The sequence below is a fragment of the Hypanus sabinus genome, chromosome 9 (assembly GCF_030144855.1).
Source record: "Hypanus sabinus isolate sHypSab1 chromosome 9, sHypSab1.hap1, whole genome shotgun sequence".
NCBI lineage: Eukaryota > Metazoa > Chordata > Chondrichthyes > Myliobatiformes > Dasyatidae > Hypanus > Hypanus sabinus.
In genome coordinates, this window is record NC_082714.1 from 113,867,242 (window position 1) to 113,887,911 (window position 20,670).

A 20,670-nucleotide genomic window follows, 5' to 3' on the forward strand; every position below is an offset into this window, starting at 1 on the left:
TATGGAATACTTTACCTATTACTAAGAGCTTCGCAGAGGCAGGCTATAAAGTGCCCCGAGAAGATGCCCCATAATTTTACAATAGTTTTTTTTTATTTGCTTAAACATTTCAGTATTTGATGATTATTATTCTCAATTACTTTTAAATCTCAACAGGGAGTGATGTGAATGTTTTCCTAATATAGCCCTTTATTAAGAATGATCAAGACTTTGTAAAACTTCATCTTAAGTTGTACCTGTAAATATCCTTGGATATCTATTATCCTTTGAGGCATTGTTACATATAACCATACTAATTCGTTAATGTTATTATTTGTTCCCAGGCTAGTAAACGATCCAATGTAGAATTGTGTGGACGAAATGATGGTAACATAAAAGTAATATTTCCCAGTTTGGCAATACCATGTGATAGGTCATCAGACCTGTGTGCTTCTATCAGACCTGGGGACTATGTATCAGTGCAAGTAAGTGAACTTTTTGATGAAAATTGTATGGGGTTAGTGGATGGTTGAAATGTTTATATATTGTAGAATGGGATATCAGGGTTGTAAACAAACTCAATGACCAGGAAGTGGAACAAATTCAGTAGTTAGGGAGTAGAGGTTGTTGCAGGGCCCAAGAATTTCTTTCTCACTGAAGAAAATTTGGGTTTTGGAGCACAATTTTTTTCTCAGTTACATTGGTTGAGAGTTATGAGAGGGAGTACCATGATCATTGTCACAAAGAGTATTGTTTGCAACTTTGAAGATGATTGCTTTAATATTCTGGGGGAGGAAACCCATTTGGGGGTATGTGGGGGGTGATTCCAGTGTAACGGTGGTTTTCATTTGTGATCACTGAGAAAGGAGAAGTCTTAGCTAGCTTATATAGGCTTTAAACCAGTGGAACTGAGATCAGTTTAATTGTTCTTCTGGTGGGACAAGAATGTGACCTAAATTGGAATTGTAAATTGATCTACAAACCCCATTTCCAGAAAAGTTGGGATATTTTCCAAAATGCAATAAAAACAAAAATCTGTGATATGTTCATTCACGTGAACCTTTATTTAACTGACAGGAGTACAAAGAAAAGATTTTCAATGGTTTTACTGACCAACTTAATTGTATTTTGTAAATATACACAAATTTAGAATTTGATGGCTGCAACACACTCAACAAAAGTTGGGACAGAGTTAAAATAAGATTGAAAAGTGCACAGAAATTCAAGTAACACCCATTTGGAAGACTGCACATTAAGCAGGCTAATTGGTAGCAGGTGAGGTATCATGACTGGGTATAAAAGTAGCATCCATCAAAGGCTCAGTCTTTGCAAGCAAGGATGGGTCGTGGCTCACCCCTTTGTGCCAAAATTCGTGAGAGAATTGTTAGTCAATTCAAAAGGAGCATTTCCCAACGCAAGATTGCAGAGAATTTAGGTCTTTCAACATCTACAGTACATAATATTGTGAAAAGATTCAGAGACATCTCAGTGCGTAAAGGACAAGGTCGGAAACCACTGTTGAATGCACTTGGGCTTGGGAGTACTTCGGAAAACCATTGTCACTTCACAGTCCGTCGCTACATCCAGAAATGCAACTTGAAACTGTATTACGCAAGGAGGAAGCATACATCAACTCTATGCAGAAACGTGGCGAGTTCTCTGGGCCCGAGCTCATCTCAGATGGACCGAAGGACTGTGGAACCATGTGCTGTGGTCAGATGAGTCCACATTTCAGCTAGTTTTCAGAAAAAACAGGCGTCGAGTTCTCCGTGCCAAAGGTGAAAACAATCATCCTGATTGTTATCAGCGAAAGGTGCAAAAACCAACATCTGTGATGGTATGGGGGTGTATCAGTGCCCACGGCATGGGTGAGTTGCATGTATGTGAAGGTACCATTGACTCTGAGGCATATATTAGGATTTTAGAGAGACATATGTTGCCATCAAGGCGACGTCTCTTCCCAGGACGTCCATGCTTATTTCAAAAGGACAATGCCAGACCACATTCTGCACAGGCTCCAACAGCGTGGCTTTGTAGACACAGAGTGCGTGTGCTTGACTGGCCTGCTGCCAGTCCAGATCTATCTCCTATTGAAAATGTATGGTGTGTCATGAAGAGGAGAATCAGACAACAGAGACCACGGACTGTTGAGCAGCTGAAGTCTTATATCAAGCAAGAATGGACAAAATTTCCAATTGCAAATCTTCTACAATTAGTATCCGCAGTTCCAAAATGATTAAAAAGTGTTATTAAAAGGAAAGGTGATGTAACACAATGGTAAACATGCCTCTGTCCCAAATTTTGTTGAGTGTGTTGCAGCTATCAAATTCTAAATTTGTGTATATTTACAAAGTACAATTAAGTTGGTCAGTAAAACTATTGAAAATCTTTTCTTTGCACTCTTGTCAGTTAAATAAAGGTTCACGTGAATTAACATATCACAGATTTTTGTTTTTATTGCATTTTGGAAAATATCCCAACTTTTCTGGAATTGGGGTTTGTACTTGAAGGTTCTCCCCTTGACTAGCCCATTTGGGGTCAGTTTACATGAACCTACACATTCTCTTTGACGTACCATCCCCTGAAACATGCATATAGAAATGGAAACATAAATAACTTTTATGTTTTTCACCTTGAGCAAATATATAATTCAGTTGTCTTTTATTTTCAGATAACATCAGTCAGTTCTCAAAGTTTAAAGGGTATTCCCATTTGCCATAAAACCTTGAGTAAATCTGCAGAAGTGACATCCCAACAATTTGCAGACTGTCTAATGAAAAATAGTGTTCAGCGGGAAAAGTGCTGAAATGAGTTTTATGAGATGAAGAATGATTGGAGAAAGTATAAAGTTATGGTTCACCAGAAAACTCTGCTGAGGGTAATAAAGTGGAGCTTTTGCAATTTTCATCAGAGGAAGTACACATAACGTGGAGTTCAAAATTCATATATCTGCATGTTTTTGTTCAAATATGTTTGCTTACATATATAAAATTTGGGATCAAATTTGTGATTGAACCTAAAATATTGCTACAAAGTAAACTATCCTGGTAATTTGTGATGAAGTAAACATTCTAAATCTATTCTTGGCATCCAGCTTTCTTTGAAGTTCCTCATACACTGGACATGCATTTAAAACCAATATTGGGCAAAAGAACATGTTAGAAGAAAATCTCACAAACCTGCGCAGCTGATCATGTGTTAATTGAACCAAGATCTCCCTGTTACAGCACTCAGTCAACTTAAATGTTCTTAGGATGGTACTCTGTCCTGTGACAGAAGCCAGTGTTTTAGGTGTGTACTCAGACCCCGCAGGGGCTGATTCATTACAACACAGTTACTCAATTCTTTATTGAAATTTTTAAAAATGACAAAAATTCTTTCTAAACAACATCTAAAACTTATCTAGAGTGGCCACCATTACATAAACATTCAATCAGCCAATGAGAGCACTTTACATATGTGCTGAGCCACTCACAGCCAATAGCGTATTAGTTCACGCTCTTGTCTCCCCCACGTGTGTAAACGTTCTTGTTCCCTCACCAATTTATTCCATTTTTTTCACACATAATGTCTGGAAAATGGCCTGCAACTTCCAGTGAGGGTAATACATCTAAGGTGTCTAGGAAAAGCATTAGCATAGATGTGAAACTGCATTCTCAGGGTGAGAGCTTTAATAAGACCTTTGAGAATTGGTAGTGCAACGCATGCTGGGTGAATCAAAATATAATACATATTCTTGGTTTGATTTTTTAAAAATCAGGTACATGTGTATTTACATAATGTTATAATGACCCCGCATAGCACTCCAACTCCAAGGATCACATCCTTAGCGGTAAGCAGGATCTGAGTGTACTGACTTCAGTATCCTGGTGGAAATATAGAAAGGTGCGAAAAATTCATGTTCGCTAGAGGGGGTTGTGGCATTCCCAACACCAACTCTGCTACCATGGAGATGTAACTCTGCCGGAAGGCGGCTGTTGCCATCAGTGTCGGAGTCGTGCAGCAAGAAATTCAGTGATTTCACTCATTTTGTGAAGTTTACTGTGGAAGTTATTAAGCATTTGCAGAACTATGTGCATGCATTAAGATAGGTGCAAGTATAAGATTCTACAACACTATTCAAAGAAGCACAATTATATGAATATTTACATTTCAAACAACATCATCGAAGAAGATAATAAGCTTATCTTACTTGATGTACTGTGTACATAGTTAAAATTAAAGATCATTGAAATGGAAAATGTTGTCTCTAAATGAATGTTGTCTGACCAGCTAAGCATTTTCTTAAGCTGTTCCCATGTAAATCAGCCTTGGTCTCAGACTCCACACAGCGGTGTGAGTTGATCTGCTGCTGTGTTAGAGTTGCTGTCACATTTGCTCCATTACAGGACTCCAGCAAAGCCCTATGATCTTGAGTCTCCCCAAATATTGCACTGAAGAACGTAATCTCCATCCCCCAAACCCATGGCAGTCCGATCTGATGTAAAATGGTCGTTCCTATCTATGTAAATAAAAAAACATTAAAGTCGAAGATTAGGAGGGGGTTTTATTTTAAAAGTTTTGTTTTAATGTGTATTTTTATTTTAGTTGCTTTTTTTGAGAAATCTGTAGTTTTTAATCAACGTACACCGATGAAAAGGACATGGAGATACTGAAATCGAGGTGAGGCAAGGTCTGAGACAAGCATAACGTGTTTTGTTATTCAGGTATGCTCTAAGGAACAATCCAGGAAATTATGGCCTCATCAGTTTTAGGAAAGCTATCAGGATTATTGGGGTAACAAGAGAAGATCTGCAGATGCTGGAAATCCAAGCAACTCAAGCAAAATGCTGGAGGAACTCAACAGGCCAGTCAGCATCTATGGAAAAAGTACAGTCAATGTTTCTGGCCAAGGAAGCAGGAAGAGGTGTAGATTTAAAAGGTGGGGGAGTGGAGAGAGAAACTCAAGCTGATAGATAAAACTGGGAGAGAGAGAGAGAGATAAAGAGCTGGGAAGTTGATTGTTGGAAGAGATACAGAACTGAAGAAGGGGGTGTCTGATAGAAGAGGACAGAAGGACATGGAAAAGAGAATGGGTGGGAGGAGCACCAGAGGGAGGTGACCGGCAAACAAAGAGATAAGGTGAGAGAGGGAAAGGCTGGGGGGGCTGGTTCATTACCGTAAGTTCGAGAAATCGATGTTCATGCCATAAGGTTGGAGGCTACCCAGAGGGAATATAAGGTGTTCCCCCAACCAGAGTTTTGCCTTTTGACAACAGTAGAGGAGACCATGAATTGACATATCGGAATGGGGGTAGGAAGTGGAATTAAAATGGGTGGTCACTAGGAGATCCTTGAGAGGGTCGGATTTATGAACACTTTGGAAAGATATCTGAAAAGGAACAGTATGGCTTTGTGAAGGACAGATCATGACATTTGACTGAACTTTTTTGAAGTGATGAACTTGCTTGATAAGGGTATGGCAATGGATGTTAACTACTTGGATTTTAAAAAAGCATTCAGCAAGATCTCCTAGCAGGCTGATCAGAAACTTAAGATACATGGCCTACAGGTATTATGGTAGTAGAATGGATTTAAAACTGATTTTCTGAAGAAAATAAAGGGTAGTGGTGGAAATGTATTATTCTAACTGTAGGTCTGTGACCAGTAGTGCTCTGCAGGGATCATTGCTGCAACTTCTGACTTGGATGAAAATGTGGATAGTCTGATTAGTAAATTGGCAGGCACAAAAATTAGTGGAATGGTAGATAGCGAAAAATATTGTAAAATGATACAACTGAATAGATACTTAGTGGTCAGTTTATTAGGTACACCTGTACACCATTAATGCAAATGCCTGATCAGCCAATTGTGTCGCAGCAACTCAATGCTTAAAAGCATGCAGACATAGTCAAGAAGTTCAGTTGTTCAGACCATTCAGCAGAATGGGCAAGAAATATGATCTAAGTGAATTTGACCATGGAATAATTGTCAGTGCCAGATGAGGTGGTTTGAGTATCTCAGAAACTGCTGGTCTCCTGGGATTTTTCACACAACGGTCCCTAGCGTTTACAGAAAATGCTGCCAAAATAATCAAACATCCAGTGAGAAGCAGCTGTTCTGTGAGCAAAGATGCCTTGTTAATGAGAGAGGTCAGAGGAGAATGACCAGACTGGTTCAAGCTGACAGGAGTGCGAAAGGAACTCAACCAAGCATTTCAACAGCGATGTGCAGAAAAGAATCTCTGAACACACATGTTGAATGTTGAAGTGGATGGGCTAGAGTAGCAGAAGACCATGAATATACACTGAATAGTCTCTATTAGGTACAGGAAGTATCTAATAAAGTGACCATTGGACACTTTGCAAGGTCAAAATATAAGGGGAATGTACACCTATATGGCAGGACACTTAAGAACACTGATGTATAGAGTGATCTTCAGGTCCAAGTCCATACCTCTCTGAAAGTGGCAACACAGTGGATATTTTGGTAAATAAGGTGTATGGTACATTTTTGTTGGTCAGGGAATTGAATTTGAATCAGGAAGCTATATTGCAGCTGTGTAAAACTTGAATCTGCATTTGAAATATTGTGTCCAGTCTGTTTAGAAAAGATGTGAAGGCTTTGGAGAGCGTACAAAAGAGATTCAACAGGATTCTTCTTGGATTATAGTATTAGCTATAAAGGGAGGTTGAACAGACTTGGATTGTTTTCTCTGAAGGTCTGATGGAAGTTAATGGGTTTGAGAGTGGTTTATTATTATGTATCAAGATACAATGTAAAGCTTGTTTTGCACGCTGTCCAGGCAAATCAAATTATTGAGGAATAATACAAACATAGTGAAATGGCTACAGCAAGTACAGAGCAGGTAAGCAAAGTTCAAAGTAAATTTATTATCAAAGTACATAATATGTCACCATATACTGCCTTAAAATTCATGTTCTTGTGGGTATTTGCAGTAGATAGAAGGAAACAATAGAATCAATGAAAAACTGCATACAAGAAAAAACAATGTGCAAAGGATACTGTTAGAAGTGAGTAAAATTGTAGAATCTGTTCAGTGTCGGGGTGAGTGAAGTTATTCCCTCTGGTTCAAGAGCCTTATGGTCGAGGGGTAACAACTTGCTGAAATTGATGGTTCAGTAATAGGAGCAATAAGGTGCAAGATCAAAATGAGGTAGATTGTGAGATCAAGAGTCCATCTTATCGTACTAGGGAACCATTTAATATAATAGATAGAATTGCTTTCTCAGGGTCACATAGTAGAGGGTATAGCTATAAGGTGAGAGGGTGAAAGTATAAAGGAGATGTACAGTGCATGTTTTTGTACATAGAGAGTGGTGGGTACCTGAACCAATATACCAGGAGTAGTGGTGGAAGCAGATGCAACACTGGAGTTTAAGGGGCATTTGGACAACGTGAATTTGGAGGGATATGCATCGTAATGGCAGGTAAGGTTATATTCATTTGACACCATGACTAGCATGGACACTGTTGGTCAAAGGTTCTGTTTCTGTGTTTTATTGCTCAATGTTTTAATTAGAGAAATTGGAAATTTTTTGTATTACCAGCTCCATCCCAGTTTTGCCCACTCCCAGAGGTTGTAGTGAGAGTTCCAGGCCTCAGGCCGTCCACACAGCCTGAGGACCTGCTCACATCTGCATATTGCTGATCACTCACCAGCTCATGAGAAGCAGTTTGGTCGGCCTTCTGTATCAAGATGAGCAGGTGATGGGTTCAACTTAGCTCAATTTGGTCCAGAGTTACTAGTGCTTTGATTACACGCTTTTGCTTGCAAAGTACTTTCAAATCCCAAAGATACACAGAAGCTGTGAGATGAATACAAGACCTTGCACTTCCAATCACTTTTATTTCTTAAGTGCACCATTAATATAGGGCTATTATCATTTATATCTTTCCTGAGAACATTTGTTTAGGACCAAGAACTTGCACAAGTCAACATTGGGGAATTAGTGGTGGAGTCAGTGGCTTTAAATTACTGGGTGTTAACATATTGGATAACTGATCCTGGGCCTAGCACGTAGATGCAATCATAAGGAAAGCATACCAGTGTCTTTTTTATAAGAGGATTAGAAAGTCATCAAACACTCTAACAAACTTTAAGAAATATACTGTTGAAAGTAACCTAGCTGGTTGCATCAAGGTCTGACATGGCAACACTGAGGCACGGGATGGGCCAATGATCAGCTCGCTACTCCGCAAGGTTTACTTGTCTCTGCGCTAAATTGAGGCTGTGACCTGCAACTAACCGGCTGCAATGATGACTGACTTCATGGCTATGGACTCACTTTCATGAACTTCATTCTAAATGTTATTTGCTTACTTATATTTGCACAGTTCCTTGTTTTCTGCACATTGTATATTTGATTTTTTTTTAAATGGGCTCTATTGTGTTTCTTTACTGGAATCTTCCTATTTATAGTGTGATTTTAAAATCTTATTGCATTAAAAGAAGAACTGAAATCATTAGAATATTTTTCATTTTTTTGGCTTGACCGCTTCCTTTTTTTGTAGTTCTCCTTCAGGACAATTTTTGATAATGAACTTTTGCCAAAGCATTTCCCAATAACTAGTGTGACAGATAAATGTTGATCTGTGTTGATAATTTGTTGATTATTTTTAATTCAACAAATGATCAAAACAGCTAGCCTTAAGACATAGGAGCAGAATTAGGCCATTTGGCCCATCGAGCCTGCTCCACCATTCAATCATGCTGAACCTTTTTCCCCCTCCTCTTCCCCATTCCCTGGCCTTCTCCCCGTAACCTTTGGTGTCCAAACAACAACCTATCAAGCTCTGCCTTTTTTTAATTGATTTTTTTAATGCATTTCTACAAACCAATTACAGAGGAAAAAAAACAACAGCAAAATGAGAATTAATACAATGCAAAATAAACATATCAAAAGTATAATTCATAACAATAAGAAAACAGCACCCAGAATAAAAACGTATAATGTTAGTATACTCCCCTCCCTTCCACTAAGAAACTCCAGGCCAACCATTGCAATATGTAAAAAAAAAATAAAGAGAACATTCAACCCCCCAAAACTGTAAATATAGATTTAAAAAAATAATAATGCCCTCTATAAAAACTATAATGTAATTTCCATTAAAAAGAAACAATAAAACTTACAGAGGGAAAAAAAAACAAAGTAAGGGATTAAAAAGAATAAGCTTAATCTAAAGAGGAGAATAAAAATTCTTCTCTCCAAAATTTCTCTAAACTAGGACAAACCCAGTACATATGGATAAGAGAAGCCTCGCCACCTTTACACTTGTCACAAACAGGACTAATGTCAGGATAAAACCATGCCAATTTAGATTTAGACATGTGAGCCCTATGTACAACCTTAAACTGTAAAAGACGGTGGTGAGCACATGAAGAGGTTGAATTAACTGACTTAAGTATTGAATCCCAAACCGCATCAGCTAAAGAAATACTTAAATTGTGCTCCCAAGCATTTCTAATTTTATCAAAGGGGGCACGCCTCATGGTCACTAATTTATCATGAATAAAAGATATTAAGCCTTTACCCAATGGATTAATACAAAGAAACAAGTCCACAATGTTTTTCTCAGGCATCTCAAGAAAATTAGACAATAAAGAGTTAATGAAATGTCTAATTTGAAGGTATCTAAAGAAATAGGTATTAGGTAGGTTACACTTTACAGAGAGTTATTGAAAAGTTGCAAGATAATTATCTATGAAAAGATCTTCAAAGCGCCTAATGCCCTTTCTATACCAATCTTGAAATGTTAAGTCTTGCATAGAAGGTAGGTAAAGGTGATTATGTAAGATAGGACTAGAGAGAGAGAAACCATGAAGGCCATTAAATTTTCTAAACTGAGCCCACATTCTCCGAGTATGTCTAATAAGTGGATTAACTGTTATTTTAGGCAAGCGACAAGAAGTGCAGAAATAGAGATATTCTTAGTAGAGTTCAACTCCATTGCCACCCATTTTGAACAATCAGACTGATTATGAAAAAAAGACCAAAGACAGCGAATATTAGCTGCCCAATAGTATAAACAGAAGTTAGGTAAAGCCATACCACCTTCGTTTTTAGATTTTTGGAGGTACGCTTTATTAAGTCTAGAACATTTACCCTTCCATAGATAGGACAAAATGATAGAATCTAAGGAGTCAAAAAAAGCTTTAGAAATAAAAATTGGTATAGACTGAAATAAATATAAACATTGTTATGAATGAGGAGCAACTCCGATGGGCAGAAGGGTGCAAAGTCGCCCCCCCCCCCTTTTTGAGAATCACAAAATCGCTACTATTTCAGGTCTGATACCAAGGAAATGAGAGAGAGACAACGCAGAGATACACAAAAGTGGAATGTCTCCTCCTAACAAGAGTAGAATGGAACCACTGATTACCACTATTGTTTCTTGGAGAAGGATTGTGTATTGAGTACTGTTCTATTCATTGAAACCCCTCAGAGGGCAACCAGAGTGGTCTGGTTGAGGGATTGCATCATCCCAACCTGATTGACACCTGAGACCCCGTGAGTGGGGATAATAGTAGGGTCTGGGAAAACACCCCTCAGATGCACCAGGAGAGACGCTATGAGACCGGTGGGAGTTTGTGTGTGTGTCCACCCTTGCCTGGGTGACGAGTCCACCACAGAAGAACGGTCTAGCTAAAGGATGGAGGGGTCATATGTGAATGGCCACAACAACAACACATTGACGGATCGAGATTGTAAAAGGAAAGTCGGCAAGTCAATAGCTGTTACTGCTTTCTCTCTCTCTCTCTCCAACAATTGCAACACCGCGACCAACAACTACTGCAGCCTGCATGAACTGAAGTGAACTTTATATTTCCATTTAGACAATTCATTATCCCCTAGACAACAATAGAGCTTATTTCTTATTGATTATTATTATACCCGCACTTTTAGGTTTAGTATTGATGATGTATATTATCTGTATTTTTGCATTGATATTATTTTTGTGTATTTTCACTAATAAATACTGTTAAAAATAGTATCACCGGACTCCAATGGATACTCCTATCTTTGCTGGTAAGACTCCCAGTTACAGGGTTCGTAACAACTTGGGGTCTCGTCTTGGGATTTGATACCAAATTGGAGGGCCAGTGTATCGGGCTTTTAAGTCCAGACTTGGATCTGGTTGCACGGGTAACCAGACGGGAAACCAGCAAAGATGGACGTAGATAAATTTACACAAAACCTGACTTTGAAGGCGCTAGAGGAGGCCACAAAGACGTACTTGGTAAATATTGCGAAAGGACTAAATCTCGCAGAGGTGAGGTCATCAATGAAAAAGTGGGAGATGCGGAGGGCCATAACTCAGTATTATATTGAGAAGAATGTGTTTTTGGCGGAGGTATTGGAAAAGATCCCTGAAAAGGAACCAGCTATTGGGACGGCTCAGTTAGAGTTGGAAAAATTGAAGCTGGATGCAGAACAGAGGAAAAGGGAGTAGGAGCTCCAGCTAAAGGAGTTAGAGGTGAAAAGGGAGAAGGAAAGAGTTGAAAAGCAGAGGGAGCATGAAATTAGGTTAAAACAGCTGGAAGCAGCTGAAAAGGAGAAGGAAAGAGCTGAAAATCAGAGGGAGCATGAACGTAGGTTACAACAGCTGGAAGCAGAGGAAAGGGAGAAGGAAAGAGCTGAAAGGGAGAAGGAGAAACAGAGGCAGCATGCGCTGGACATGGAGAAGTTAAAGCAAGAGAGAAGGGTCCAAGGGGCAGACCGAGAGAAGAGGTTTAATGTTTGTAGGGAGTTTAGGTTAGTACCTCCGTTCGAGGAGAAGGATGTTGATAGTTATTTCTTGCATTTTGAAAAGGTGACAGTGAATCAGAAGTGGCCCAGAGATCAGTGGGTGGCGTTGTTACAAAGTGTGTTAAAAGGGAAGGCACAACAGGCATATACATCTGTGGAGGAGGAGGAGTATCAGAATTACGAGGAAGTAAAACAGGCCATTCTTCGGGCCTGCGAATTGGTACCAGAGGTATATAGACAAAAGTTCAGAGATTTAAAGAAAGTGTGGAATCAGACGTATGCAGAGTTTGCCTATGAGAAGGGTGTGCTCTTGGATCGTTGGTGTGCGGCAGAAAGGGTGGAAGAGGATTTTCGGCATTTCAGAGAGTTAATTCTGATTGAGGAATTTAAAGGTTGTGTTTCAGATGATATCTGGATGTATTTGAATGAGAAGCCAAATAAGTCCCTATCAGAATTTGCCAGGTTTGCAGATAAATATGCCCTAACCCACAAGACAAAGTTTTCCTCGAATAAGAGTTACCAGAAAGACCATAGGAACAGTAGAGAAAGCCCGCTGGCTGAGGCAGAAATTCAGCCAGGAGCTAGTGGTAAAAGTAAGGAGGAAGAAAGGCAGGCTGGCAGGAGGGTCCCTGGCTTGACCTGTTTTAAATGTGGAAAGGTTGGTCATATTGCATCTAAGTGCTTTGCTCCGAGGAAGGAGACAGGAAAAGGGAACACAGCAGTCCCTACAGGGTGTATTGTGTCGATCAGCAAATCGACGAGAAAGCCCCAGGTAGATAAAATATGAGAGGGGTGTGAGAAATTTATTTCAGAAGGGACCATGTCTGTGAAAGAGGGAGAAACCCCGGTTCCAGTGCGGATCTGGAGAGATACTGGAGCTGAGCAGTCATTGATTCTCAGTAAGGTACTAGATTTTGGTCCTGAGACTGGAGAGGTAGCTTTGAGAGGCATAGGAAAAGGGACAGAAGCTGTGCCTTTGCATAGGATCATTATAAATTGTGATCTGGTATCTGGACCAGTTGAAATAGGGGTACGGTCAGAATTACCGAGAGACGGCGCGGACGTCCTTCTTGGTAATGATTTAGCAGGTGGTGACGTGTGTTCAGCAGTGAAGCTGACGAGCCAGCCTGTGAAGGCTGAGGTTCCAAGGTTCCAAGATCTATCCCGCATGCGCAACCACTGGCAGCATGTTGAGAAAGAGACCAGTTTAAATGAGTCCTGTGTTGATTTGGCTGAGATGTTTTTACCGACCCTGTACCAAGAGGGGTTAGGGGGTGGTAAAACGGAGAATAGGGAGGTGAAAGAGAGTAAAGGAGAGGAGGTAGACCTACCCTTAGCCAAGGGGAAATGTATAGAGGCACGGAGTAAAGATGAGAAACAGATAAGGCAGTTAGAAGGTCCAGGGTTGGACATGGATGATCTGTCTGGCTTGACAGAACTGTTTGAAGTTGAAGAATTTAAATGTGTTCCCGATAATGAAATAAGGGCAGTCCTAGATGAAAAGGATGCCGTTACCTTGAAGGAGTCTGCTGGTTTAGCAGATTAGGTTGTTTTTACCCGCAGGGTTGAGTTTACTCCGGAAGGGAGTTGCCCAGAGAGTAACTGGGAGGATCAGAGGAATTTAGAATTTGAAAAGGGGACGGGTATTGAAAGCCTGGAAGAGGCAGATGTCCCATCTGAGTGTGTTCAAGATGTGGATGCACATGGTACTGAACCTAGTAATGAAACTCAGGAAAAGTCTGAGGTATCTGATTTGGTTGAAAAGGAACACAGTCCTTTTGGGTCACATGGACTTGGCTCAGTGAAGAAAGGGTTAACCTTAGTACTAGTGGGAAGTGAGAATTCCCGGTTGTTTGTGTTAGAAGGTGCGTTAAAAGTTAGTGAAGAGATAAAAGGTGGTGATGTGGATATTATTATTGAAGGAGAAGAGAAAAGTGTAGTTCCTAAATTGAATAAAGAAAATTTAAAGTCTGGATTGGTTTCAGAAGCAGTAATCAGGCTGAAGGAACAATGGCTTGTTAACAAGGTGCCTGCGAATCAATTAGTTTGATTTGGAATGTAAAGGTACCCCACTCGCTAATGTTATTCAAGGGTGTGCGGTGAAGAGGCAGAATCACTTGCAGATGTTAACCTGAAAACTAATAGAATGAAGGGTCCTGAAGATAAAACTAACGACTTGCTTAAAAATAAAGAATTGTGTGGAAGTTCAGAAGATGGGCTAAGTTTGGAAAACATTGTTGATAAAATAACTCCTATGAAAGGAGTATGCGAAAGCCTATTCCACACTGGTGAGCAAGCTAACCACAAGAGAGTTAAGTGGAAAAGAGGCAAAGGTTGAAAAAATGCCACCGTAAATAACAGGATCTGGTTTTAAGGGATTTCGACAAAGCATGTAAATAATAAAGGCAAAACCATGGAAGATTGACTGTTAAGTTTAAATGTAAAATAAAGATTAGTATTTGCATAAACTTTTGTAATGTACTACAGAATAATCACACATGTATTGGTTCACATTTTGTATTATATACTTAAGATCACAACCCTTTAGTTTTGTTTTTGCTGAAGAAAAGGAATAAAAAAAAAATAAGTGGTTATTAAATTGGAGTCTGATGCTACAGGAATTTATAAAGGTACAAGATATTAAGATATTAAAGGAAGTGACAATGTAATTGCTAACTGTTTAGATGCTAAATTGAATGTATAACTGTATTACTCTGTAGTGAAAACTCTTTTGTATTGTGTTAGATTCTGAAATTTTGTAAGACTCTGTATTAGTTAATTTTCCCCTTTTGGGTGAAAATTCTTAGAAGGATGGGGTGTTATGAATGAGGAGCAACTCCGATGGGCAGAAGGGTGCAAAGTCGCCCCCCCCCCTTTTTGAGAATCACAAAATCGCTACTATTTCAGGTCTGATACCAAGGAAATGAGAGAGAGACAACGCAGAGATACACAAAAGTGGAATGTCTCCTCCTAACAAAAGCAGAATGGAACCACTGATTACCACTATTGTTTCTTGGAGAAGGATTGTGTATTGAGTACTGTTCTGTTCATTGAAACCCCTCAGGGGGCAACCAGAGTGCTCTGGTTGATAGGTTGCATCCAACCTGACTGACACCTGAGACCCTGTGAGTGGGGATAAAAGTAGCATCTGGGGAAAGACCCCTCAGACACACCAGGAGAGATGCTACAAGACCAGTGGGGGCTTGTGTGTGTGTCCACCCTTGCCTGGGTGACAAGTCTGCCACAGAAGAACAGTCTAGCTAAAGGACGGAGGGGTCATACGTGAATGGCCACAACAATAACACATTGACGGATCAAGATCGTTAAAGGAAAGTCGGCAAGTCAATAACTGTTACTGCTTTCTCTCTCTCTCTCTCTCTCCAACAGTAGTTGCAACACCGTGACCAACAACTACTGCAGCCTGCATGAACTGAACTGAACTTTATATTTCCATTGGATAATTCATTATCCCCTAGACAATGATAGAGCTTATTTCTTATTGATTATTATTATACCCGCACTTTTAGGTTTAGTACTAATGATGTATATTATCTGTATATTTGCATTGATATTATTTTTATGTATTTTCACTAATAAATACTGTTAAAAATAGTATCACCAGACTCCAACGGATACTCCTATCTTTGCTGGTAGAACACCCAGTTACGGGGTTCTTAACAACATTTAGGAAGGATATACATTTTAATTACATTAATATGGCCTACCAGAGACATAGATGAGGGTGACCATTGTGTCAAACTCTGTTTTGTAGAATTTAAAAGATTAGCAAATTTTTCTCAAAAAAGATTCTTGAAAGGTAATACCAAGGTAAGTAAATTGTCAACTACTTTAAAAGGGAGGTCATGAAATACTAAAGCTTGAGCTTCTCTATTAATTGGGAAGAGTTCACTCTTGTGTAAATTAAATTTATAGCCAGAAAGCTGGCTGAATTGATCAAGAAGTAAGAACAACGGGGGTAAGGAAGTGGACAGACTTGATACAAAAAGTAAAAGATCATCAGCGTAAAGGGAAACTTTATGCTCAGCTCCTCCCCTCCAAATCTCCGTCACTTCAGGAAAACTTTGAAACGCAATCACGAGTGGCTCTATGGCCAAATCAAAAAGTAAGGGACTTAAAGGGCATCCTTGTCAGGTATCATGTTTAAGGCTAAAGGACTGGGATTGCTGAAAGTTAGTCAGAACAGCAGTGGTGGGACATAAGTATAACAATTTAATTCATGAAATAAAACTTTGTCCAAGATCAAATTTTTCTAAACCCGCAAAAAGGTAATTGCACTCTACACGATCAAACGCTTTCTTCGCATCAAGAGAAATAACACATTCGGGACTCCCAATTGAAGGTGAGTACAAAATATTAAATAAATGCTGTATATTAAAATAGGGAAAACAATTCTTAATAAAACCAGTTTAGTCTTCAGAAATAATGGAAGGTAAAGATCTCCCATCTCTGAGCCAAAGCTTTAGCTAAAATTTTAACATCAACATTTAACAAAGAAATCTGCCTATACGAAGAACACTCTGTTGGATCTTTACCTTTTTTAGCTAAAAGAATAATACATTGCTCATTGAATGATGGTGGCAATTTACCCAGTTTAAACAAATCAGATAGAACTACAATAACTGAGATGTGAGTAGTCAGGAAAACGATTTATAAAATTCCGCAGGGAACCCATCAGGTCCAGATTTGCCTGACTGCAGTGCAGAAATGGCAGTGGATATGTCTTCTAATGATAATGGTTCATTGAGATTTGCTTTAAAGTCGGAGGAGAGCGAAGGAATATTCAGACTATTTAAAAAATAGTCAACAGAAAAACTATCATTTAAAGATTTGGAGGTATAAAGTCGAGAATAATAATTCTTAAATGAATTGTTAATTTCACAGCGATTCGAAGTAATATTCCCATTTTCCACTTGAATCTTTGTAATATGTTGTTTAGCCTTAGAGTGTCTTAATTGGTTAACCAAAAACTTGCCAGATTTATCACCATGAATATAATATTGGCTCTTGCTTTCAAAAAGTTGATGTTCAACTGGTTGGGTGGAGATAAGATCAAGCTTAGTTTGAAGTTCTACTCGCTTCTTGTACAGTTCAGAATTTTTAGTCTGGGCATATAGTTGGTCTATTACTTTAATCTGACTGATCAAATCTAATCGCTCTGAATGAGTGTTTCTTTTAAGATTCACTGTATATGAAATTATTTGACCCCGCAAGTATGCTTTCATAGCATCTCAGACCATCTGGGATGAGATTTCAGATGACGTATTATTGTTTAAGAAAGAAGTAATCTGGTCTTTCATAAATTTTACAAAATCATCATCCGATAACAAGGTTGATTTAACCGGGAAAATTTATAGACAAGGTAACTGGGATATGATTCAAAATTAATATACTCTGATAATCACAAGAGTGAACTGAATTAAAAAATAATCAATTCTAGTAAAAGTATAGTGGACATGTGAAAAAAAGGAGTCATCTCTCTCAGTAGGGTGGAAAAAATGCCATACATCAGAGACACCATAGTTAGAAAGGAAAGAATGAGGAGATAGAGCAGATTTACTAAGTAATCTAGGAACAGAGGACGATCGATCCAAAACTGGATCTAACCAACAATTGAAGTCACTGCCCAATATAAGATAACATAAATTCAGGTCGGGCAATAAAGATAAAAAATGTTCAAAAAATTTCACATAATCCGAATTAGGAGCATATAGGTTAGGCAATACTACCCTAGTATTAAACAATTTCCCAGAGACAATAATAAAACAACCATTTGTGTCAGACACGTTACTATGGAGCTGGAAAGGAACATTTTGATTAATAAGAATAGAACCCCCCCCCCCCCCGGCTTTGACTGGGAAGGAAGAATGGAAGTGCTGACCCACCCATCTTGACTTATGACGAGAATTATCAAAACTTCGAATATGGGTTTCTTGCAAAAAAGCAATATCAACTTTAAGTTGCTTAAGATGTGAAAACACCTTCCTTCTTTTAACAAGATGGTTCAATCCCTTTACATTCCAGGTTAAGAAATTCAACAGACGAACCATTGTCATTTAATAGAACGTAAAAGTATTAGGCATAAATAAGATTCAAATAACATTCAAATAACAGTTATGGAGCAAAAGTATAAGTCAAAAGAGTCAGGACAGAAAATTGTCCCAAATAACAGACAGAGAGTAACAAAACAAAACAGTGAATATTGTTGGCACTAGAGAACCCACCCCTCCCTCCAATCCCAATACAAGATAGCTACCAAAAAAAAGCAGCAAGCTCTTCAGTAAAAAAGAAACTCCGAACTCCAACTTCCAGTTTCATAACATTGTCATAAGCTCCTTTTAACTAATAATACAGAAACTAGAGAACATTATGCACTACAAATCAAAGTTACAAATAAAAAGAAACAAAACCAGCAAAAAATATTAAGCTTAATTCAAAATAATAATCCATAATAGTCTACCCGCGAGAAACTATGAAAAAATGCAGTAATTAAAAAGAAAACAGAGAAGAAAGAAAAACAGAAAGTACTTAATGGCCATTCTAAAAAGAAATCAAACCAAGTCTGATATAATAAGAGGGTCTAAGTCCACAACAAAAAAAGAAAACTTTTTTTTAAGTACTTATCGGCCATTTTAGAAAGTCAAACCGAGTCTGATGTAGCCGAAATGACTAGGAGACTTTCAATAAATTTCTAAGCCTCCATAACAAACTTAAACCATTTGTGGTCCCCAGTCTTGAGAGCTATTTGGAGATGGGCAGGGTTACGGAGAGAGGGTCTTAATACACGATTATAGAACTCTTTCATAACATCTTTATACCTCAGCGCTCAGCTTCAAAATTTGAGGAGCATAATCCTCAACAATGCAAATGTTGTGAGCCCAAAAATCCACTTTTACCTTCTGGCATGCTTCCACAATCAGAAGGTTTTTCACTTGGTATCAATGAAAACATAGAATTACTGGACGTGGCCTAGGGACTTGGCTAAAAATGTACGGTGCGCCCTGTCGAGTTCAGGCGGGGTCGGAAGAATTTCCTTCCCAAAAACCTCACAAAGTAAAGAGCAAGAGAATTCAACAGGGGATCCCCTTTCGATAGCCTCTGGCAAACTGAGAATTCGTAGATTATAATGCCTACTCCGGTTTTCAAGATCAGTCATCTTGGAAGTTAACTTGGAGTTTTGCTTGGTCAAATTGGAACAGATGGTTTCCAGCTGCTGAATGTGGCATTTTAAATTTTTGGAAAGCTCTGCCTTAAATACACACTATGACCTGGCCTCCACAGCTGACTGTGGTAATAAATTCCACAAATTCACGCTGGCTAAAAAATTTTCTCACTATTGCTACTGAATTTTCATTGAGCCTGCATAATCTAACAATACGGAGACCTGCCGAAAGGTTTCGACTGGAAAAGGCGACTGTACTCTTTTCCTAGATGCTACCTGGCTTGCTGAGTTCCTCTAGAATTCTGTGTGTGTTGCTCAGATTTCCAGCAGATTTTCACTTCATTCAATCGGATGACGTTAACTCAAATATGCTTCCATTCAATGCATTTCTGATATGAGAATACACATCTATAGCCTCATGAGTCTGACTGGAATATATTTCATCCCAGCTCTGCCTGTCTTTTTGTCAGCTATGTGGAACAGACTAAGTTCCAAGCCCACTCTTTTCCTATACTATGTCGATGACTGCATTGGTGCTGCTTCCTGCACCCATGCAGGACTCATCGACTTCATCAGCTTTGCCTCCAGCTTCCATCCTGCCCTCAAATTTAACTGATCCATTTCCAACACATCCTCCGCCTTTCTCAATATCTCAGTTTCCATCTCTGGACACAGCTTATCTACTGATGACTATTATAAACCCATGGACTCTCACAGCTACCTGGACTATACCTCTTCCCACCCTGTTACTTGTAAAAACACCATCCCCTTCTCTCAATTCCTCTGTCTCTGCTGCATCAGCTCTCAGGATGAGGCCTTTTTTCAAAGAAAGGGGCTTCCCTTCCTTTGCCATCAAAGCTGCCCTCAACTGCATCTCTTCCATTTCACACATGTCTGCTCTTACCCTATCCTCCTGCCACCCTACCAGGGATAGGGTTCCTCTTATCCTCACCTACCACCCCACCAGCCTCCACATCCAGCACATAATTCTCTGGAACTTCCGCCATCTTTGTTCTGTGTCTGCCTGTAAGGAGGTGAACCTCAAGAATGTATATGGTATACATACTTTTCTTTCCAATATTTTTTATTAGATTTCATATACACAAATACAGAATTCATAAGGATACTTGTTATAAATGAAAACAAGATTGCACAAAATGCACTATATATAAATCACACTGATACAATCAAGGTATCCCATATTCATGATCAATTAAATAAAATAAATTGAATTATGAAATACAATAATATAGTTAATTACATTGTTAAAAAAAAATCTACACCCACTACCAAGGCAAAGCTGGTTGGTAAAAAAAAACACACAAAATGCTGGTGGAACACGGCAGCCAGACAGCATGTATAGGGAGAAGCACTGTCGACATTTCAACGTATAATTCTCCGTAACTTCCACCACTTCCAATGGGATCCCACTACCAAACACATTTTTCCCTCCCCACCCTTTCTGCTTTTCGCAGGGATCGCTCCCTACCCGACTCCCTTGTCCACTCCTCCCCCCCCCCCATCCCTTCCCACCAATCTCCCTCCTGGCACTTATCCTTGTAAACAGAACAAGTGCTACACCTGCCCTTACACTTCCTCCCTCACCACCATTCAGGGCCCCAGACAGACCTTCCAGGTGAGGCGACACTTCACCTGTGAGTCGGCTGGTGTGGTATACTGTATCCGGTGCTCCCGGTGTGGCCTTTTATATATTGGGGAGACCCGACGCAGACTGGGAGACCGTTTCGCTGAACACCTGTGC

General features: G+C 39.2%; 1 protein-coding gene across 1 annotated transcript in view; it reads left to right on the forward strand.

The window, feature by feature from the left end:
• The window catches only part of cdk5rap1 (CDK5 regulatory subunit associated protein 1), a 41,238-nt gene extending 32,794 nt beyond the window's left edge, over window positions 1-8,444 (forward strand). The window contains exons 12-13 of the mRNA XM_059980441.1: window positions 324-464; window positions 2,651-8,444. Of these exons, the coding sequence (XP_059836424.1) occupies window positions 324-464; window positions 2,651-2,785 (276 nt within the window). The 3' untranslated portion in view covers window positions 2,786-8,444. The remainder of the gene's footprint in view (window positions 1-323; window positions 465-2,650) is intronic.
• Window positions 8,445-20,670: the final 12,226 nt, after the last annotated feature.